Below are 15,232 nucleotides of genomic sequence, written 5' to 3' on the forward strand. Positions count from 1 at the left end.
CTCATCCCTGCTTTGAGATCGGTTTTTGACTCACCATCCATGCATGTTTACGATGCTAATACGTGTCTTTTTCTTCTTCCCTCTTCTCTTCTCGGAGATCGATTTGGGAATCGATCAAGTGATCGATCGATCCCGCTTTTCTGGGAATGGACCTCCAGCAACTACTAATACAGGACTACTTCTCTGGCTACTGCTCCCATCGGGAAGATACGATCTTCGTCGTGGTGAAGAACGGCCAGTACGTCTTCCCGGGCGCATGACGATCTAAGATATCAGCATGACGCCCTTAGCATAAGGAGAGGAAACCGACAAATCTCCCAAGAACGAGTCCTTGTTGCTGGTCCGCACGGCGGTGCCATACGGGGCTGCCCATACATCAGCATCTAAATACAAGAAAAACAAAAACAACATACCGATCAGCGGGATATTGACCCCGATCTGCCCAACGTTGACGCCGCGCCGAAACGTGTTTGCATGTTTACCGCTGGTGGTGAAGATAGAGCATGCGTTGCCATCTATGTGGCTGGATGAGCCTCTGAGTTGTTGAAGCAAGCAGTCACGTAGCAAGCTCGCATTTATTTTGATTGATGAGCTCGATCGCCTCTTCTAAAGTGCTAACCTCCATGTAAATGAGCACCTGTCCGAACATCCCCGACTGGTAGCACTCCATGTACGTCTCGACGCCCGTGAGAATGGTGGGCCCCAGGAAATTCCCGTCAGGGTAGCCAGGCCCTCTGATCTGACGACCATCGAGGAGAACTTCGGCCTGCTCCTGCACCGCCCGCTGTATGACCCCGCGGACCCGCTTAATGGCGTCCTCATCGATCAACGGGCCGATCTTCGACTCTTGGTCACCGCCGCAGCCAACCACCATCGACTCCGCCAGCTCTACGAGCTTGGGGATCCAGTCGCGCGTGCTGCCGACGAAGACGGCGACGCTGAGGGCCATGCATCGCTGGTCTGCGGCCACGAAGGCGCTCCCTGCGATCGCGAACAGAGTGGGCATCGTGCTGGCGTCTTCGAGAACGACCCCGTGGTTCTTGCCCCCGCACTCGGCTTGCACTCGTTTGCCCGCGGAGCGTGCGAGATCGTGTACTTGTCGAGCGGCAGGTTCGGAGCCAACGAAGCTGACTGCCTGGATGAAGGGCAGGGTGATGAGGGCATACTGCAGAAACCAGAGGGGAATCATGAAAGGAAAGCTAAACGGTGTAATGGAGACGCAGACGCCCTGTGCATCATAGGTCAGCAACCAAGTCACCTTGACTCAACCACTCACCCAGTCAACACATACTACCGGCTCGTAGAACGTCTGCAGCAGCGTTGCATCGCCGCCGAGGAACATGCCCGCCATTTCCGGGCCGATGGAGCACGCAACGTGAATGCAATCCAGTCCGCGAAACACTTCCGAATCTGCATCAGCCAGGTCTTGCCCACCTCGCGGGACAAACAGGTAACCTTGCTTTCCTTCAGTAAGCTACTCATAAATCTTGCTTCGGCCTGTAGTGCATCACTCTCACAATCTCCGGCGACATCTGCCTGAGCACATCCACCGATTTCAGCAGATGTTCCCGCCGCACCTGGAACCCCAGCGCCGCCCAGGCAGCTGAGCGTCCTGGACAGCTTGCACCGCCCTCTGTACCTCGTGGAGAGTACTCCCTGGGACTCTGCATAGTAGGCGCTGTGAGACCTGAAATTCCTTCAGCAAACTAGGAACAGGTGTGGGTTCACAGTGTCCGTACCGGATCCAAGACATTGCTCCAGCTCTGCGACTTGAACATCACACACTCGTTGTTGATGAAAAGGTGCGTCACGGTTGGCGGAGCGAGCGAGATGGCGGAGCGCTCTGCATCGGATTCATGATTCGAATCGGAGCTCTCTCCTTGGTGTGTGGCGTCTTCTACATGACTAGACAGCGTGCTACTTCGTGGCGACCGCGTCTAGCGCAGATGTTAGTGGGAGTTTTATTGTAAGGCTTTTCGGACGAGAGGCAATGTACTGAACTCCTGCGGGAGGAACGTTCACTGAACACAATGGTCTCGTCGCTGGAAGTGGGTGACCCTGACGGGATAAGGGCGAACCTTGCTGCCCGATTAGAGGATTTGATTGAGATTCGAGGCATATCGGATGAAGCACTATCCAGGGGGGAGAAGATTGAGGGTTGAGAGGAGACATAGAAGATAGAAGATAGAAGATAGAGTGATTATCTTCGGTCCCTAGGGGGTGAGGGCTTATCAGGTGTCAGACTCGGGGTTCCCCGAGGGACAGCGCGATAAGATAATCTTTTCCCCCCTTCGTGAGACCGCTGATAAGCATTGCGGTCGGTGGGCTGAGTGGAATCTATAGTACAGGATATTATGAGATCTCATCTCCGGCTTGCCCGTACACTTAGGGAAGCAGTGGCCATCTGCAAGGAAAACCCAAGTTATGGATTGTTTATGTATGATTCGTCTCTATAACTCGATGTCCTTGATAGACCATTAGTCCGGTACCACGAGTTCGTGTCGAGCGTGCAAGTTTCGTTCTGTAGTCGTGACTTTGCATCGGGAGACCACTATCCTATGACCCTCAGAGCAGGAGGTAGATGTAAGCGAAATCTGAGCTATTCACATTTTAAGCTGCATGAATGCATTTCCCGCCCCTCTGTTCACCGATGCCACTACTTTATCCGTGTTACTCCGTCTGCCCCAGCAGGATCCCGATAAGATTAGATCCGCCTTATCAGCGGATGATGCGGTCGCGTGCCTTTCTTTTCCTGGCTGAATGGGAATTTTCTTCTCCGCTTTCTTTACCCCTCGACCCCAAAAGACAAAGCAAATACTTGTCACTCCTCCATCACTGGTTTATAATCCGAGGTACTCAGACTGTGGACAGTCTCCTTCTTTCCCTTCGAAAGAGTCTCGCAGCTCATTTTGCCAGCCACACCCCACAACCCGGACAGTCCCAGTATACAGACCAAACTCTAAACCTTTCTTTCCCCAGAATGCAGTCCCCAACTACCGGAACCACCTCGGCATTTAACACCCCCATGGATCGGATCACCGTGCTGGAGCAGGACCGCTCGCTGCTCAGCCTGATGACGATCATTCGCGATGTCAACACCCAGCACCGCGACTTCTCCTCCGCCGTCGAGAAAGTCGTGCGCCGCTTGATCTCGTCCGGTAAGATCACGTGAGGTGGAGAATCGAGGCTAAGAGAGAGAGAGAGAGAGAAGTATTGACGCGAGAACCAGCGTTGAACCATGTCCCTGCGGAGGAATACACCGTCACCACTCCGATTGATACAATATACAAGGGCCTGCGCTTCACCAAGGGCGTGTGTGGTGTGAGCATCCTGCGGGCTGGCGCGAGTATGGAGCAGGTTTTGCGGGATACATGGACGTGCGTTGCCCCCCACCGCTAATCATACTTCTCCATGGAGGATCACTAACGAGCTGAGATGGGATAGTGGACCCCTGAGCTTCGGCAAGCTGCTCATCCAGCGCGACGAGGAGACGAGCATCGCCAAAATCTACTATTCGAAGCTACCGGCGAGTATCTGCAACGATCGTATGCTTGCGCCCCTGTTCTAACCCTCGACGGGAATTGGCTAACAAGATCGATCGCAGTTGTCCTGCTCCTCGAGCCCATGCTCGCGACCGGCGGCTCCGTCATCAAGGCCGTCGAGACACTGACCGACCACGGTGTGCCGGAGGAGTCGATCGTGCTGGTGAATGTGGTCTCCTCGCAGAAGGGTCTTGAGGTTGTGACTGGGCGGTTCCCCGCGCTGAAGATCGTGTCGGCTGCCGTGGACGCGGATCTGACGGCGCAGAAGTGAGTACTGCATGCATTCTTTCGTCTTTGTTGTGGGGTACTGACACTGGTGTAGCTACATTAGTCCTGGCTTGGGTGACTTTGGTGACCGGTACTATGGTACTTGCTAGGCGGGTTTGGGATGGTGTTTATGCGTTTGCGTTTAAACGTACACGTCTCGTGAGTGGGTGTCTTTGGGTTTTATGCATTGGCTTGTGGATGGGTTCGTACAAATTTGGCATGGGATGGCTCTTGCATGGACGGTGCGGCGGGTGAATTGTCGGTAGGATAGGCTTGTCTGATTAGGTTTTATTCAAAAATTCTATGCGAAGTTTAACGTTTCTGAAACATGCGATCGTGACCATCTCCACGCTAGCTACACCCGCCTCTATGGAGTCGTCGAACATGGCGAGCCCGGAGCGGAGGACGACGATCAAGGCAACTGTTCGTCCGGGCGGTGTTGATGTGGGTGGTTTGAATAGGGCGGATGTCAATCCATGAACGAGGTTTCGGAACTGCGATAGCTCCAGGTTGCGATTGTGGTGCTTGTGAAGGAGGGTTGTAAAGGTTTCGTCGTGCAGTTGGTGCAGGTTGGAAGAGGTGGGGGTCATGGTGGTTACTTTAGGCGCTGATATACGTACTTCTGGAACTCTCACTGGGGAACTTGTGCTGATATACTGGGACGACTTAAGCGAGTGTGGTAATAAGGATCTTGAATATTCGAGACGATATACTACAGTTTCGATCTTTCTTCTCTGCGATATAGCCTGGGGTGTAGTGTATCAGCCTGTCAGGTGGTGTTATCAGATAAGATACTAGGAGGGGATCAACCGAGGGAAGAAACGATAAGCGCTTTTCCCCGCTCTGAGTTGTTGTTGTGAATGACTTGTTTCCCCTCTTTCCTCCTGCCTCCACCTCATGCCTTGTTATTCTTTATTCAGAAACACTTAGACAGAACTTAGAGAGCTCTTGCAACACACTGGAAAACAACATATAACAGCATGGATGCGAGCATTCAGAAGCTACTCGGCCTAGAGGCCGTCCGCGACCGAGCCCGTGTTGTCCTGGACCAAGCCGAGCAAGGCAAACTGCACCACTACGACTATCACCCTGATCGTCTGGACGCGACCGTAGACTACGTCGTGAACATCATCAAGGTAAGTCGCCTCTTGATCCGGAGCCAATTTCCCACCAAGTCTAACACACATCCTTCGTCCCAGCGCGACTTCGGCCCCGACCGATACGACCAGATCCCTCCCCACGGTCGCTGGCAGCACTTCGAAGTCGGCGGGGAGCCTCGACTGCAGCAACTCCTCGAGCGCTGGGACCAAGCCGGGTACGACGACAAGGAGAAAGTGCGGAGTCTCCTGGACCTGTTCTTCGTGTCGGTGCTCTTGGACGCCGGAGCGGGCGATACCTGGCGGTATGTCGAGCCTGGCTCGGGGAGCGTGTATACGCGCAGTGAGGGGATCGCCGTTGCCTCGCTTTACATGTTCCTGGATGGAGACTTTGCCAACAAGGGGTCGGAGAGAAAAGATATCGTGCATGGTAAGTTTCCTCCGACCGTGTATCTGGTCTTCGATTTCTGATTTTGATCGGCAGGGGAGGCTTTAACGAGCCTTACGGTCGATGTCTTGACTCGAGGCTTCCAGGTGGATGACACGAGCAACCCACTCGTGGGTGCTGGCGCGCGTATAGCGATCCTGCAGAGACTGGGACAGTCGTTGACCAGCCTTCCGGAAATCTTCGGGCCCTCCGGTCGCCCTGGCCAACTTCTTGGTGAGTTTGATCATCTCGAATATCACCCCGGGTAGAAAAGGCACTGACGCACGCAGACCATCTTCTGTCCTCGGGCGGCGAGAACCTGGATTACAGTCAGCTATGGGCCGTGCTGCAACGGACCCTGATTCCCATCTGGCCGTCCGACCGCACGCGCGTCCGCGGACACCCCGTCGGCGACGCTTGGCCGCTGCCCGTCCTGGCCGAGTCCGCACAGTTCTCAACGTCAGACCCGGAAACGGCCGCCATCCAGCCCTTCCACAAGCTGACGCAGTGGCTGGCCTACTCCCTGAAAGTGCCCTTCGAGCGTATACTGAAAGTCACTTGGAAAAATGCGGAGTTGGGCACCGGCCTGCCCGAGTACCGCAATGGCGGCCTGTTCATCGATATGGGGGTTCTGACACTCAAGCCCGAGGCGAGGGAGCGGGGTCTCCGCACTTCGGGGTCTGATCTGCCGTGCTTCGCGGTCGGAGACGGCGAGATTGTCGAGTGGCGCGCGATGACGGTCGCTCTGTTGGACGAGTTGCACCAACGTATCCTGCGCAGTGGGAAATTGGGGAGTGTCCGCTTGACGTTGCCGCAGATGTTGGAGGCGGGCTCGTGGAAGGCCGGGCGCGAGCTGGCGGCAGAGAAGCGTCCGCACACCAAGTCAAGCCCGATCTTGAACTCGGGGGACGGCACTTTGTTCTAGGTCAGCTCGGACGGGTGGATTTGTCAACGTAGCGGCTGGATCGGTTGATGCACGCGCCCTCTCTATGGTTCTTTATGACTTCTGGCTTCTTATAATGTAGCTGTCGACCAAGAAGTTGCTCCACTAGGTAGGAGATAAGGCAATAGCACAACCATCGTCTTTTTCGAAGCTGTCGGGGATCCAGTAGGAGATAGCGGACAATTAACCATGATCGAGTGACAGATAAGAATCTCTGGATCTCTCATATTTTTTGCGATCGTTGCGGCTTGCAAAATAATTGCATGACGTCCAAGCGGAATGCGAGCATAATCCCAGTAGGCGCGCGTGTTGACCAGGAGGAATTCCTCACAGTGAGAGGCATAGGTGCGGTTCATTTCAGAATGCGAGTGAAATGACCCGGAAGATTGGCAGGGATGGTTGCGGTAAACCCCCTGGGAGATGCGAGTAATGATCGGCGCGAAGGTCACTTCGGGGTCTTTCACAAACCACAAGCCCAGTATCGGGGGATACCACAGTAAGTTCGATCATTTAGAGAAGCTAGACAGATGGCATCATAGCGCCCAATCTGTCACAAGTCGACAAGATCCCATCTGGTTCATTCGATCTTCAGAGGGTGGGAGTGGTGACATAGGGTGATCGCTCGAGAAAAACACCAAGGGCTTGTCGTCACTCCGACGGCCTGCTAACTCCAGCCAAATATAGACGGCGCGCTCGAAGACAACCCGAGGAGCATTATCTCGACCCTTGCCCCGATTGGCATCGATGATCCCCTCGCATTGACTCGATTTGTGCAGATTGGCGATAATCCACCGCATCCGTCAGGGCTCATCCGCTCAGGTGATCAGCCCGCCAATCCCCCTTGACTATCCCAGATCACATCATCATTCTCGCTACAACACGCTTGGCCTGGCCGACCCTGGCAAACTCGGTTTAATCATTGCTTAGCCAGATCCCCTGCATTTACGCAACGAATAATGGCTGCGCAAAGTGCCCCTAGCCGAGGTTCGGTCCCCACGACCCGGGGATGGCGCTGCGGCTGATGGGGCTGTCCGATCCCCAGTGCGTGCCGAATACCCGGTATAGCAACTCTCTGCCCGGCAACGTAAAATTAATACAACAAAACATTTACACCCTGCAGTGATATATGCGGGTTCATGCATCTCACCACATGTTCAATCTCAGGAGATAAGCAAGTAGCACTACACAAGGACGTGCGTGGTCTATTGAGTGGACGAGTCATGCTGCAGCAAGACTATCATTTTTCTCATGCATGGAACAGGAGGGGCGGTGGGTCAGCCTGGAGCCAGAGACCCATTCTGCTAGTTAGTGCTTTTTTTTTTTCTTGGGCCGCCTTGGTTCTAATTGCAGCAGGTCGGATTGCAAGCAGTGCAATAAAAACAATAAACCACCCACGGACCGGTAGTCCGGCTGCCACTCTTCCTCCGCGCCTGGGAAATCTCGCTCAACGCCGACAGTCCATCGGAGGTGAATCTGGACTGCTCTGTGGCTAATCTCGACCTAAATACGATGCCGCCAATTGCTGCATAACGCCCCCAACATACGACACCCCGATGATAATCCGTACCATGACCGCCGACGTCGAAAAGCCTGGCACCCTGCCGAAGGGGGTATACCGGACACGGATCCCACACTGGCGGATGCTGGTCGACCAAGGCGCGATCAACGAAGAGATCCTCGCATTCGAGTACCCAGGCAGCGGGACGGAGACAGACCCATTCGTGGTGTCGTGGATCCCCAACGACTGCCGCAACCCGCTCCTGTTCAGCACCGCGCGCAAAATCAGCATCACCCTGATCGTGGCCTTCTCCACGCTCACCGTGTCGCTGACCTCATCGACCTACAGCGGCAGCATCACGCAAATCGTCGACGACCTACATGTCAGCACGGAAGTAGCGACGATCGGATTGGCGCTGTTCGTGCTGGGGTTCGCGGTGGGGCCGATCGTATGGGCGCCAGTCAGCGAGGTATTCGGGCGACAGACCCCGTTCCTGGTGAGCTTCTTGGCGATGACGGCGTTCTCGGCGGGGTGCGCCGGCGCGCAGAACATCTGGACGCTGTGCATCCTGCGGTTTCTCGCTGGATCGTTCGGGTCATCGCCCTTCACCAACGCCGGCGGCACCATCTCCGACATGTTCAGCGCGCGGCAGCGCGGACTCGCGCTCAGCCTGTACGCGGCGGCGCCGTTCCTGGGCCCCGCGCTGGGCCCCATCATCGGCGGCTTCCTGGGCATGGCGGCCGGCTGGCGCTGGGTAGAGGCATTCCTGGCGCTGCTGGCTGCGCTGGTTTGGGTGCTGATGGCGACGTGCATCCCCGAGACGTACGCACCGGTACTTCTACGACAGCGCGCGCGCCGACTCACGCAGCTCACAGGCCGCATCCACCGCAGTAAGATCGAACTGGACAAGGGCGCCGTCTCGCTGCCGCGGCTGCTCCGAACAACCCTCTCACGGCCTTGGGTGCTGCTGTTCCGCGAGCCGATCGTGCTGCTCTTCGCGGTGTATATCGCGATCGTCTACGGCACGCTGTACATGTTCTTCTCGGCGTTCCCGATCGTGTACGAGGAGCAGCGCGGATGGAACCCGGGACAGGGGGGGCTGGCATTCCTGGGGATCATGGGGGGTATGGTGGTAGGCGTGGCGGCGACGATCCCCGCGAATCGGTGGTTTACGCGCACGCAGGACCGCAGCCCGGGCGGGATGGCGCCGCCCGAGGCACGCCTGCTGCAGTGCATGCCGGGGCCGTTGGCTATCCCTGCCAGCCAGTTCTGGTTCGCGTGGACGGACGCCCCCGCGGTGCATTGGAGCGTGAGTATCATCGCGACGGCGCCCTTCGGCTTCGGCGTCATCCTCATCTATCTCGGCGTCATGAATTACCTGATCGACGCTTACACCCTCTACGCTGCCTCCGTGCTCGCCGCCAACACCATCCTGCGCTCTGTCTTCGGCGCTGTCTTCCCCCTCGTCGCCCCCTACATGTATCATCGCCTTGGGATCCACTGGGCTCCCTCCATCCCGGCCTTCCTCTCCCTCCTGTGCATGCCGGCCCCGTTCTTGTTCTATCGCTACGGCGCCGCCATCAGGCGGAGATGCAAGTACGCCGCTGAGTCCGATCGTTACATGCGCACCCTGCAAGAGAATGCCGCGCGCAAGGCGCAGGTCGTCGAGACGCTGAGGCCCCCGGCGAGCGAGCCGGTCGTCGTGGCTGATGGGGAACCTGGGGCCGCCCAGGCGGTTGGAAGCGTACGTTAAAAGTGATTTCGTCGTGATTTTGGTTCTGGGTAGATTGTATGTATATAATAGGCATGAATGTATAGACCACCTGTCCCTCTTCGCCGCCGACTGGAACAAACTAGCTGATGTCCTGGAAAGTAAACGTGCCGGCCGTGCTTGACGAGGTGGTGAGATCGTCTTTTTCCGGCGATTGGGGCCTGATCGATTCGGGGACGGTTTGCGTGGTCGAGGAGGAGCCCAAAGAGCTCGGGTTCGGCTTAGGATGGCTCTCCTCATCATGGCGCCTCGAACGCTTGAAGATCCGGCTCTGGGACCCCCCAAATTTGCGGGTCAAGATGGTGAGCCCGATGCTCCCGAGTACGATGTACAGGAACCATAGAACGAGGACGATGCCAAAGTTGCGCCACAGGTGGCTCCGCGTGTAGTCAAAGTAGTCCGCCAGATAAACTGAGCCAGGCACCGACTGCTGGTCCTTGCCACTACCCGTGATGCTGCATGTCTGGGACTGCAATTGTGTATAGTTGGACCCGGATGGAACCATGTCACTTCAGCGCAGGTCAAGGTAATGCCGGTGAACTCATTCCCCATTAGCGCCTCCAAGGCGTATGGTGACGGCGATGCACGACGCAGCCAGGATCCCCATCGATGCTGGGTAGGCCGCGTAGGACTAAAACCGGAATAGAGCAGGCCAACAGGGATCGCACTGCCCGCCACCACAATGACAGCGGAATATTGGGGACCCAGGCTCCAAGCATCCGGAACAAACTCTGACCAGCCGCGTAATGAGTGAACACAATCGACACAAAATCCAGAAAGCAGATGCAGTGCGTTGGAGATCGATAGTGAAGTAGTAGAGACATGAAAATAAGAGACATCGAAAGAAAGCGACCGGATATCCGCGAGCGTCTGCGCAACCACAAAAGCACTCGGATGGATAGAGCCGTACTGCACCTGTTTCAGTAGAATAGAGCGCGATTTAACTGTCGAGACTGCTTCTGTCAATGCGTTGAGCGCTGCTCTTCTCATGTGAGCCCGTGACATTCTTGAAAGCCATCTAGTAGGCCGGTTCATTGAGCACTGCGTTCAAGACGATAAAGACTACAAGGGTCAGGAATGTTCGTTTGTCACCCAAAATTACAGCAACTTGGTGACGGGTCCTTGCTTGCCGGACCAATCAGCAATACTACAAAGGCGACAAGAAAAGAACCCGTGGCAAAGTTTATGGAGCCTTGACATCTTCGAGGCGCGATTCACATTCAACCCTTATCCGTCGTTGTCTTCAGCGTTGTTTGCTTATTCGTCAACCACGGTGACAATCAGCTTTCAGCCAATGGGGTTCTACAAGACTGAGAGTGCTTACGCGAAAATCGCGATAAACAGGTTCCCAGGCGGTGCCTGGCTGCCCGTGGCATGGTGCGAGCCTGAAGCCACGTTCGAAAGAATTTAAGCTGCTTGAGCAAATGGGAACAGCAGTCTCGCCTGCTGAAGCGTAACCAGTCATACTGCATACAAAGGAAGTAATCCACTGTCGGCCGTTTTCATGATACAAGAAGGCTTACCGGGGTGATTCAATCACATCGTTGTGATAAAGACGGTTGGTTGCGGGAAAGAATATGAAGGGCCAAGGGGCATGGGTGGAAGCATCAAGACGAGAGGTCATTGAGATGAGCGGATAGGTCGACCAAGGAAGCAAGAGGCGCAACAACACGGTTCAGGATTGTACACGCAACCGGCTTAGAGACTTGTCTATTCATGTAGCCGCGGGCTGTATAGATAAGGTATATTATAGATAAGGTATATTTCGCTAGCTCGGCATACACGGTAAACGCCTTTATATTGCCTCTCTCGTATGGTTCTAGGCTTTGCGGACGCATTCGGGCTTCGACGAAACACCTACATAGCTAGCTACACATGGGAGAGCTCGGTTCGATTCGGTTAATAGTGAACGGAATGAATCAGTTAACCAACCTATCCAACTGTATCCTTGACGTGTCTCCCAAACAGCTAAACTAACATGGGAGGGCAAATTGCAAGACGCGGTGGAATGGTGAAGCCATCGATAACATGGTACCTCCCGCTTCCCAACGGAACCTCTGTGTATTGATTGAATGATGTTGGAGATAAGTTCAGCTAGCAACAGGAAGTCAGATCAAAGACAAGCCGATATCTGCCGCTCGCCAGGTAAGAAGCAGATGCAATGCATAAAGAGACCTTTGTGCGGTGCCCGAGGGCTTGCAATTTTGTAACCTTTTACTTGACTATTCGATATTCATGGGTATAGTAGTGGTACAGATTTACTTCAAGGTTTACTGACACGAAGTCAAGCTCTAGTGTATCACATACTCCTCCAATTACCTAATAGAAGCTCAAGCGACCATTTCCAGAGCTGCACTATGGTTTCACAAAAGTTCAAGGATTTTCAAAGCATCTATGAAGAGATGGTGGACGATATTAACAATGCTAAGGCTTCCTTGGATCCCGTCTCGCAGCACAGAAGGTGGATCGCGTGTTTAATGACCACTCACTAGGATGTACACTTGACCCGCGTCACACATTCAGTGATAATGCAAGGGAACTGCAGCATCACCTGTGGTACACAGCCCTGGACTGTGAGACTGAAAAAGCTATTACACGCCTGGTCGACTTCATGCAGGCATTAGCTGAGCTTCCGAAAAGGACGGTGATTGATAGGGGATTGGCAGGTCCCTCATTGTATACAGTTTGGAAGACAGACTTCATTCACGTCCAGATGATTTATGAGGACATGTATGGACTTATGGAAGATATCGAAGAGGGCGACGAGGAAGAGAAGAAAGAAGGACTCAACGCCATGATCTATATAGCACAACTGACCGGACGACGCCTGTGAGACGACAACGACGTCCCGCTTCTGAAGCTCAGATGGGCATTGGAAAGCCCAACGGCCCGGTCCAACGGCGACGCCGACAGGGACGCCATAAGACCCGATATGTCCATCGCTATTGCGCGCGTGTTCATATGCCATGCAGGAGTCACGATCTACAGCTATCCCTATCTCCAAAATACCTTCTACGTGCCGCGAATGAAGGAGGGATCTAGAAATCCCTGGGAAAAACGGCAGGGCCCTGGTCCGTTATACCGCGAGGCAGGAGGGAAGCCAGGCTACAGTATGGAGCGTTGGAACCTCTGGAAGCGGCGGATTGTTGAGTTAGGTGTGCTGGCATTCCAAAGTATCAAACCATCGCTGTTGAGACAGTCGCCAGGATGAATGAGATTGAGGCGGAGTATCCCTCCGGAGAAGTTGCTGGCGCCAACCCGCATGTGCTCTCCCTTGAATAGTACCTCCCAAACTCTTACTTCCCTGCGAAGAAGCAAGATCCCGAGGTTCCGCAGGCTCCGCAGGCTCCCGATGACAGCGGTATAGGAACTCACTAGACTGCCACAAGGCAGTCTAGGCTATCGGGCAGGGGAGGTTATTAGTCATACGACAGCGACTATGTGCACTATGCTTTAACTTCAAGCTGGGCTGGTATTGAAGAATTGTCTGAGGATGAAGATGCTTCAAGCATGATTCGTGATGGGGACGACTTAGTTATACTTTACAGCCGTGGTCCACGGCGTATACTTTATGAGAAATTTCCTAGATTACAATGATTACTAGACTCTACTATGGCCCCTATTCTCGATATCGGTATTAGAAAAAGTGTGACTATTTTCTATTTTCTAATACTTGTGAGATCAATTATCAGTGCTTTTATGAATTTAAATCGAATCAGATAAGTAAAGTGTTTAAATCTCAGCTTAAAATTAAATACACATTCCGAACTTTATTTCATCTCTTAGTCATATTGACTGTATAGCTTAAATAGAGCAGACAGAAAGCCCTGGTTTCCGCGTGCTGTGGTCTTATGTGCCAGACTAGAACGAATAAACCTATATATCGAGTTTCATTGCCTCAGGTCCTGGTTTCATAGCATGTGAACCTTAATAGCGCTCAGTCACCTGGAGATTTGTGGCTGACAAAGAAGAAAGAAAGTATCCAGGTCTTCTGTAAGGTAATTATGCCATCAGACCTCCGTTGATCATCGCATCGTCTCTAGACTCTTGCAGAATACGAGAATCAACAGACTTATTGTTGCGCCCCGCTCGAGCTACAAGTTCCGAACAACAGCCGGGTACCTTATCTGGACACATGAACCATGGACCGGCGAACCTGCCAGCCTTCTGGGGGCGATATCACGAGAACATGAATCGAGCAGTCCAGACAAGCGGCCCTTGTAAATGCTTCTCCCGCAAAGACAAGGGTGCAGTGCAGTTAAGCTTCAACCATGATCTCATCTCGTATGCAACATTAGCTAACCAGCATGCTCGATCGTACTTAAATCCCGGGCCCCCCGAGTTGGCCTAGATACATATGCCCAACAACATCCTCATCCAACCCCAACCCAGCACAAGCATAGGCAAGAATCTCCAAAATGCCCGTCCAGAACTACGGCATCTGGAAAGCCCACCCAGTGCAATACACACTGGACCACGCCTACCAAGACCCTCGCACCCCGCACCTCTCGCTATACTTCACCTCCACCACCCAGAAGCCAACCAATAACCCTCACGCCCACCACAAACACCCAGACCACATCCCCAAGCCCACCCCGCAAATTAAAGACCTCCCGCACCTCCAGCGCGCCGCACTGAACATCCAATCCAGCCCGAACGCCGAATCGCGACTGATCTACTGGATCAACGAAACGCTGAACCACCACCACCTCACCGACGCGCTGCCGGCCCTCCCCTACGGCTTCACGCCGATCGACGCAATCGACCACGCCGGCCTCGACTACATCCGCGGCAATCTGTTCAACGTGCACAGGGGAAGGATGCTTGAGCCTGCCAGTACCAGCCCCAGCAAGAGCCTCAACAACGACAACAACAACCCCCTTCTCACCACCCTAGAGCCGCACCTCCAACAAGCTATCGCCCAACACGCCGACCTCTACATATTCGGCTCACAATTCGCGTCCAAAAACGGCATGCACGACGTGCACATGAACCAGGGGAACGGGGAAGGATTCCGGCACGACGACGGGGTATGGCAGGACGGGGGCCTGATACTGCACTACCCGGACACGAATAACTGGGTGGGGGTGTTTATGGCGTTTGCGTCGCAGGCGGCGCATACGGATGACGAGGAGGGACATGCGCTGTGTACAGAGAGCGGGCGGGCAAGGACGTGGGAGGATGTGCTTGGGGGGTTAGCGTCTCAGAAGACGAAGATGAAGAAGCCGGGGCGTGGGCTGGAGGACTCGGTGGCGATTGTCGGGGTGGATTTGCAGGCGCAGCGGCCGTATCGGCTCGGGAATCGCACGACGCACCCCGTCTCGCTGACCAATTGGAGTATCCATAATGCGCGCGGCCAGACGCAGGCGCTGCCGCGGGGAGCGGTGCTGGAGCCGCGCTCGTTGATGGAGTTCGAGTTGCCCATGTGTCCGCTCTCTGGGGAGGGCGATACCATCACTTTGCTGAATGGGGAGGGGTTGAAGGTGCATGGTGTTAGTTATAGTGCGCAGCAGATCAGGGGGAAGCATGGTCCGTCCGTCGTGTTTGCTCAATAGGGTAACTCGTTCCGGGGGTATGATTGTGTTGTTCATGCGAGATGGGGAGGCAGCGATTGATTGAGTGGATATGTAAAAGTCTTGTTTGTTCTATCGGTCCAATGACCTGCTGCTGTTGAAGCGATCATGTCT

At 54.5% G+C, this 15,232-nt stretch overlaps 7 protein-coding genes across 7 annotated transcripts; 5 read left to right on the top strand and 2 right to left on the bottom strand.

Annotated features, from left to right (window-relative positions):
- Positions 1-187: 187 nt before the first annotated feature.
- On the bottom strand, positions 188-2,119 carry BO97DRAFT_437588 (methylmalonate-semialdehyde dehydrogenase; the record flags this gene model as incomplete). The annotated part of the gene is made up of 9 exons (XM_025697858.1): positions 188-244; positions 307-365; positions 414-523; positions 561-1,228; positions 1,292-1,459; positions 1,518-1,577; positions 1,619-1,687; positions 1,740-1,872; positions 2,079-2,119. The coding sequence occupies 9 exons, from the start codon at positions 2,117-2,119 to the stop codon at positions 188-190; spliced, it is 1,365 nt and encodes a 454-aa protein (XP_025547649.1).
- Positions 2,120-2,980: 861 nt separating this feature from the next.
- On the top strand, positions 2,981-3,919 carry BO97DRAFT_417656 (uracil phosphoribosyltransferase; the record flags this gene model as incomplete). Its single annotated transcript, XM_025696491.1, has 5 exons — positions 2,981-3,158; positions 3,230-3,377; positions 3,445-3,545; positions 3,605-3,809; positions 3,865-3,919. The coding sequence occupies 5 exons, from the start codon at positions 2,981-2,983 to the stop codon at positions 3,917-3,919; spliced, it is 687 nt and encodes a 228-aa protein (XP_025547650.1).
- Positions 3,920-4,178: 259 nt separating this feature from the next.
- On the top strand, positions 4,179-6,258 carry BO97DRAFT_473003 (URC4/urg3 family protein; the record flags this gene model as incomplete). Its single annotated transcript, XM_025700201.1, has 5 exons — positions 4,179-4,196; positions 4,808-4,945; positions 5,009-5,336; positions 5,391-5,567; positions 5,624-6,258. The coding sequence occupies 5 exons, from the start codon at positions 4,179-4,181 to the stop codon at positions 6,256-6,258; spliced, it is 1,296 nt and encodes a 431-aa protein (XP_025547651.1).
- Positions 6,259-7,844: 1,586 nt separating this feature from the next.
- BO97DRAFT_460538 (MFS transporter) lies at positions 7,845-9,604 on the top strand (the record flags this gene model as incomplete). The annotated part of the gene is made up of 1 exon (XM_025699345.1): positions 7,845-9,604. One exon carries the CDS (start codon positions 7,845-7,847, stop codon positions 9,525-9,527), a length of 1,683 nt encoding a protein of 560 aa, XP_025547652.1. The 3' UTR covers positions 9,528-9,604.
- Positions 9,605-9,627: 23 nt separating this feature from the next.
- On the bottom strand, positions 9,628-10,550 carry BO97DRAFT_428323 (uncharacterized protein; the record flags this gene model as incomplete). Its single annotated transcript, XM_025697282.1, has 2 exons — positions 9,628-9,988; positions 10,048-10,550. 2 exons carry the CDS (start codon positions 10,548-10,550, stop codon positions 9,628-9,630), a joined length of 864 nt encoding a protein of 287 aa, XP_025547653.1.
- Positions 10,551-11,902: 1,352 nt separating this feature from the next.
- Positions 11,903-12,756, top strand: BO97DRAFT_428324 (uncharacterized protein; the record flags this gene model as incomplete). Its single annotated transcript, XM_025697283.1, has 3 exons — positions 11,903-12,006; positions 12,069-12,374; positions 12,426-12,756. 3 exons carry the CDS (start codon positions 11,903-11,905, stop codon positions 12,754-12,756), a joined length of 741 nt encoding a protein of 246 aa, XP_025547654.1.
- Positions 12,757-13,963: 1,207 nt separating this feature from the next.
- Positions 13,964-15,100, top strand: BO97DRAFT_398074 (uncharacterized protein; the record flags this gene model as incomplete). The annotated part of the gene is made up of 1 exon (XM_025694168.1): positions 13,964-15,100. The coding sequence occupies one exon, from the start codon at positions 13,964-13,966 to the stop codon at positions 15,098-15,100; it is 1,137 nt and encodes a 378-aa protein (XP_025547655.1).
- Positions 15,101-15,232: the final 132 nt, after the last annotated feature.

This window comes from Aspergillus homomorphus, assembly GCF_003184865.1.
Source record: "Aspergillus homomorphus CBS 101889 unplaced genomic scaffold BO97scaffold_47, whole genome shotgun sequence".
Classification (NCBI taxonomy): domain Eukaryota; kingdom Fungi; phylum Ascomycota; class Eurotiomycetes; order Eurotiales; family Aspergillaceae; genus Aspergillus; species Aspergillus homomorphus.